This window comes from Lycium ferocissimum, unplaced genomic scaffold, assembly GCF_029784015.1.
Source record: "Lycium ferocissimum isolate CSIRO_LF1 unplaced genomic scaffold, AGI_CSIRO_Lferr_CH_V1 ctg24478, whole genome shotgun sequence".
Classification (NCBI taxonomy): domain Eukaryota; kingdom Viridiplantae; phylum Streptophyta; class Magnoliopsida; order Solanales; family Solanaceae; genus Lycium; species Lycium ferocissimum.
The window spans coordinates 230-6,688 of NW_026721657.1; the positions used below are offsets into that span (position 1 = coordinate 230).

Below are 6,459 nucleotides of genomic sequence, written 5' to 3' on the forward strand. Positions count from 1 at the left end.
AGGGTGAGTTACGGACACTAAAAGAGGATATGCAAAAATTGAAGGCGCAGGAAGTTGCGGTTGTGACTGACCAGATTCCGCAAGTGTAGCTAGAGTTGGTACAGAGCTTATATCAGCTGGTTGAGAGTTTACTAACAGATGATGACGTTGAGGAAGAGATCGATGGGGAGCATCAGGCAGAGTTGGTGGAGGATACCCAACCCCCAGCTCTGGGGAAGCGCAAGAAAGTCGAGAATGAGAATGCAAACCTTAATAACATTCTCAAGACTACTGATCCATTTGATGCCTTGCGACTTCAAAATGAGCAGGATGATCGGCGAACACTGCAGAAGATCATACATGAGTCCCGGTTGAGTTTTGATACCACCGGAGCGACTTCTAACTCAGCCCATCCCATTCAGCCGGCTCACACTACTTCTGCTCCACAGACTGGGCCAGGGACTGCTACCGGTGCTATTGATGTCGAGCCTGATACAACAACCACTACTGAGCGCACCACCATTGCACCTACTTCAGAGGTTATCCAGCCTCATGATGATGCAGCAGATCACAGCGCCTAGTGCGCTTCAGGGAGGCCCTACATTTTGTTTTTCATTATATAGATGCATTGGGGACAATGCATGTTTCTAAGTTGGGGGTGTAGGGTATTGTTTTGGTTTGAATACTGTTTTTGGTTTTCGTTGTATTAGTATTAAACAATTGTGTTTAGGACCCTCCTCGGCTGTTCTTTGCCATGTGTTCTTTTCCCGAGGGGTTTTATTTATGTTGAACCTGGCATGTTTAGGTTGTTTAGTTAAATTAAAGTAAGGATGACTTAAGTGGTGGCGGTTTTTGACTTATAGCATGTATAAAAGTGTTTTACAATTTTGCGACATAAACTAAGAATGCGTTGTTTATATTGACATGTATGGTTCTTTTAATGACATTGCAAATATAAGGTAACCATGTATGTGTAATTTTCAAACGGAAGTCAAGTCAGAGTAGTGAAACAATCCTTATGCCATTGTGTTGTGAGTTCTTAGTATCCATTTGTTTATGGTGCTTGTAATCTAGAACTTGCCCGGTTGGTCATGCTTGAATTCTAAGGAAAGTTTGGTTGTGAAGTGATCTTAGGCTTTCTTTGTATTGACTCCAAAGCCTGTTTATCTTAAATGAGGCCAACCTGTACAGAAAATGATCCCTAGTCTCCTATTTCGAGCCTATAGACTTTTTCTTTGATTAGCCGTTAACTAACCTCTATCCCTTCTTTGAATAATCCCATTTGGCCCCAAGTCCCTCCTTGACACTAAGAATGATAAAAGACGCTAAAAGCCTAAGTTGGGGGTTGATGAGTGAAAGATGCGGAGAACGAGGCCAAAAGCCTAAGTTGGGGGTGGTCGTGAGTAATGCAGTGCATGATTCAATGTGGTTAGAATAGTGATATAAAAATAAATCTGAAAATGTTTCTCAAAAAGAGTTAATAAGTTGTAAATAAATCCACGCCGAAACTGTAGGGTCAACAATAAAAGAAAGAAAGGTGAATGAAGTCAAGTGTAGTGTCAAGGAGGGTGAGTCACCATTATCCAACTATTTATCCTACCGTCCCTAAGCCTACATTACAAGCCACGAAAGTCCTAGTGTGATCACAATCGAACTATTCAAGTTGAAGGCATTGAAAATAAGGGCAAGCCCATGGTATGTGCAAGTATGGTATGCAAATTTCTTTGTAAGCGTGAGTGTCTTTCTATTATCTTTAGTCTCTTGTCCCAGTTATCTTGTAAATATGTGTGTTGGGACATTCTTTGGTCTATGTGAGGGCGTAAGGGTTGTAGATTGTGAAATTGACTGACTTTCCAGAAATTGAGATTCATGTGCATAGAGGTTCCCATATTATGATTATGTCATTAATTGAGGCTGCATAGTGAATTGTAATAGTTCTGAAATGTGCGTCTTGTGTCATAATTAGGATGTTGATAAGAGCCCAATATTTTTTTGGATTGAGTAATATGTGCTAGAAGTACGTGCCAAAACCACCGTAGGCATTCTTGTTTTGCTAGATGTTGTGTGTTAGTATTGAGTCTTGTTTTAGTTGCTTGAGGACAAGCAAAGACTTAAGTTGGGGGTCTTGATGTGCCGTGAAATTACGGCACATTTGATGTCTTTTTACTAGGAGTTTTACTTGTTTTTTAGTGTTTTTATATCGTTTCTTATGTTATTTTGATGTTTTGTAGGGTTGGTTGACTAAGGAACGAAAATGAAGAAATCGCTGAAAACGGACAACTTTGGAGCTAAAGGACGGTTTGTAACATGTGTTACGGACCGTAACGTGGATCCGAAACATGAGAGGAAATTCCAGTAAAATGCTTATGGATGTCTAACGTTACAACTCAGAAGGACGGTCCGTAACGCATCGTTACGGGTCATAACGTGGAGCGTAATGCATGGCAAGAAGATATCCACTGAAGACTTGAGGCTGAGATCCGGCCGGGTGATACAGACCGTAACCTATGTTACGGTCCCGTCGAAAGCGTAACGGGTGACCTAATATTGAGCTAACAAAGGACGGAACAAAGGATGGACCATAACACGTGTTACGGTCCGTAACGCTGCCGCGAAGGGTATTTTTGTCCAGGACTGTGACGCGTTTTTTGGGTCCTATAAATAATTTCTTGTAGGTTTTCCAGAAATCTATCACTCATTAGAGAGCATTAACTCGTAGCATTGAATTGTTGTGAAGTTGTTGGAGCATTAAAGGCCAAAACTTCATCCTTAGTTCACATTTATTCCCATTGTAAGTTACATTATGTCTTCTTTTAAGCTTTCTTTGTTGAAAAGTATGAGTAGCTAATTCTAATACTAAGGTTGTGGACCCTATGATGGGTATTATGTGCATGGGTTTCTACTATTGATATATGCATAATGGTTGTTGGTGTTTATTCAATCTTTGTGTTTTAGTGTTGGGTAATGATTGCAAGCATTAGCCTAAGCCATTATTTTAACTTTTCTTGGGAAAGTGGGTTAGAATTGGTAAGATTGAATAGTAATAACTCAGGGCATTAACCCTCGTTTAATAGACTAACTTAGGGATAAGAACACGTCTAATTGGCAGTATTGATCATTCTTCGATATCAACTCTTTTATATTTGGGAAAATCATAAAGAGGAAATACGACCTAACAACTGTTAGGAAACATTAGGAAGTCTTTAAGAGATCAAGTGCAAATCCTTAGAACAACCATTAGAAGTATATCACATTGAAACCTGAAGCATAATATCTAATCAAAACGGGGAACACATCCTTAGTCTCTCTCGCGTTAATTACAATTCAAGTCATAGTGCTAGTTTATATTACAAAACAATTAGTCCAAACTATTCGGAATAGAATTAAAGACTTTAAAGACAAATTATCACATACAATTAGTAACCTTTTCTATACATATTTCATGGGGATTCGACCCCAACCTTGTTTGGGTTACTATATTTGACAACGTCCGCTTTACGCCACTAATAGATGTAATTTGAGCGTATCAACTGAGTATGTTATTGTTATACTTCTTGGGCCATCCGGTCGTCAATAGTTTCACCGGATGGTAATTTATGTCTTTGCCCCAAAATGAAAGACCAACTCATTTGAAGGGAAAACCTTGCAATTTCTTCTGCTGCAAAAAGATCATGTCACTTCAAATAAGTGCAAATCTAATCGTAACTCTGCTTCTTGTGTTGCTATTTTACATATTTGCAATTGGGCTTTTTTCAATTTCTCCCGTCAACGAAATTAATTACGGTCGCTAGCCAAAATATACAAAACATACACATATTATGTATATTAAATGTATATAATATATATATATATATATATATATTATGTGTATATTTGTACTTAATACACAAAACCTATACATTTCTTTGGCTATTATTTTTTTGGAGCGGTCCATAAAAAAAGATGCCATTAGTCGATTTTCCATGAACTTCTTCAAAGGCCTTTGAAATCCTGACCTTGCTGCAAAATTATCAGACATACCAGAAAATGAACAGTTTCCATAGCAAAGAATGATGGATAAATCACTTACAAGTAGCCATTTTTAACTGCGAAGGTTGATTTCACTACCGATCCTAAGGAACTCATGTTACGCGTGGAGCTCTAATCTTCTTGCACCGACTTCCTCAGAACATGGTTCAACTTCCTCTTCATGCTTCAGTACTACCCTGTTTGTACTACATAGTCGGGTTGATAATGTAGGGGATAAAGGCGTGTACTTACCTGCATTTTTATGCAATGCATTGGTGAAATTTAATACAATCAGACCTCTCCTAAATAGTCATCCTCTATAACAACATTTCACTATAATGGCCGAGTTTTCTTTGGAAATTTTTTTTCATGTCATGTTATATTATATGTTCTCTATAACAGCATTTCGCTATAGCAGTCAAAAAATAACTAGATACACGATGCTATTATAGAGAGATTTGACTGTAATAAGAAAGAACATCGAATACTAGAATGAGTAAGCACCTTTAAAAGATGAACTTCTTTCCATCTCTTTGGAAGTATGTAATAACACTGTTCCAGATAGAACAATGATAAAGCCACATATTCCTGATATAATGCTCCCCACATTCTGGTCGTCCCAGTCCTGCAAATAATTCAGCATACAGAGATCAAATAATTGTATCATCAAAGTTCTGGACAAATAACAATGGCTTCCCAGCCACCCAATATTGCAACAAGTTCAATATTTGATGTCTGTAGCAACATAAATGTTTTTAATTCGTGGGCATTTCAGAGTAATGTTATTGGACGAATCTAATACACTGCTAAAAAAAAAAGGATTAGTGAAGGACAAATTATGTAGCTAAACAGCAAAATCCGTCGCTAATCCTATTTAGCGACGGATTAGTGATGAATTTTTAAAACATTCCGTTAGCTCCGAGCAATTTAGAGACAAAGTTCGTAGCTTATTTCAGTTTTTGTTTGTAGTGATACTAATCATGTAAAGAGACATGGTATTCTAAGGTGTGAGCTTTAGGATAGTTTCCAAGAGAATTAAATTTATCGTTCTTGTTGTGAAACCTCATAAAAGAACTGCTAGAAGAACAATTATAGGCACTATACCTTAAACATGATTACACGGGCTGCAATTGTAAGTGTGGTGAACGTAACATAGTATATAGGGGAGACAATGGCAGTGTTGAAGGTATCGAGGGCCTGAAACATAGAAAAGAAAGGTCAGATATTTGAAATATTTTTATATTCAATACAGAAAAGCAGATATTTGAAATGTTTTTTAATATTCAATACATGGTATTGCTTGACGAGGGTTGAAACGAAATAGTCCACACAAAATATCACTTTAGCGTAGAATAAGAAAGTCGGGACTAGTGAAACAATCACGCTTTTACAGGTCTCATGAAGAAATAAGTTCAAGAAAAAAGGTAATAATTACAAAGATCTTAAATAACACTTTTAAGACTCTGTAATTTGCAACAAATAAGGCAGCTTCAACTGGTTGATAACTTTTATCAGAATTTCTCAAGTTAAACGCTCTTTGGAATACTAATTCTCTTACAATCTTCTTCTATAGAACCTACCGTAACCGGATTACCCTCCTCCGTCTAGCAGGAAAAGCAATATTTTTTTTTGTATTCTCATAGTAATGTATCATTTTGTGGAACCAGAAAAGAGTCCTGCTACTCACGCAACCATGGCTAGCAAAAAGAGTTGCAAATTACAGTGCGTGGACCAAATAATATTTCCAAGTAAGCAAGTATAGCATCTAGGAAGCATGATCAACAAATTTTGTGTTTTCTACTCAACTCAGATTTCTTTAATTATTATTTTTTGTGTATTTATTCATAATTCGGTGCAAATTACAGCTCGTAGACCAAATAATACTTCAGATCTGGTCAACCTCTATCTTCATGGTACTCTTTACATTTTGGGATGTTTCGAAATATTGGTTTCATTTCTATACAACTTTCACCCATCTAAACCCGTCAACCGGTTTGAACCGGACCGGACCGGTAACCGGTTACGGAACCGGCCGGTTTCCGGTTAAAAAATCGGAACCGGCCACCGGTTCCGGTTTACCGGTTAAAAACCCGAAACCGGAACCGGTCCGGTTCAAACACGTCCAAAACCCCCTTCTTTTTTTTTGTGTATAGTATATGTATATATTATAGTATTTATTAGTATATTGTAGGTATATTTACGTATGTTATATAAGTTTATAAGTAAAGTTTATATATTTTCGACTATAACGTAACTAACGACAAGTCGGCAACACGTATATACGTATATATATATATATATATATATATATATATATATTAAGTTATATGCTTAAGTTATACTATATATACCTAAAATATAGTAAGAATACACTTATATATATCAATATACTTAGATTATATAACTTTATATATATATATATATATATATATGTTTAAGTATACTATATATACTTATAACTTATATATTATA

At 36.6% G+C, this 6,459-nt stretch overlaps 1 protein-coding gene across 1 annotated transcript; it reads right to left on the reverse strand.

Moving 5' to 3' along the window:
- Positions 1 to 3,996: 3,996 nt before the first annotated feature.
- On the reverse strand, positions 3,997 to 5,400 carry LOC132043435 (probable magnesium transporter NIPA7). The gene is made up of 3 exons (XM_059433926.1): positions 5,092 to 5,400; positions 4,492 to 4,612; positions 3,997 to 4,239 (listed from the first exon to the last, which is right to left on the reverse strand). The coding sequence occupies exons 1-3, from the start codon at positions 5,191 to 5,193 to the stop codon at positions 4,106 to 4,108; spliced, it is 357 nt and encodes a 118-aa protein (XP_059289909.1). The 5' UTR covers positions 5,194 to 5,400; the 3' UTR covers positions 3,997 to 4,105.
- Positions 5,401 to 6,459: the final 1,059 nt, after the last annotated feature.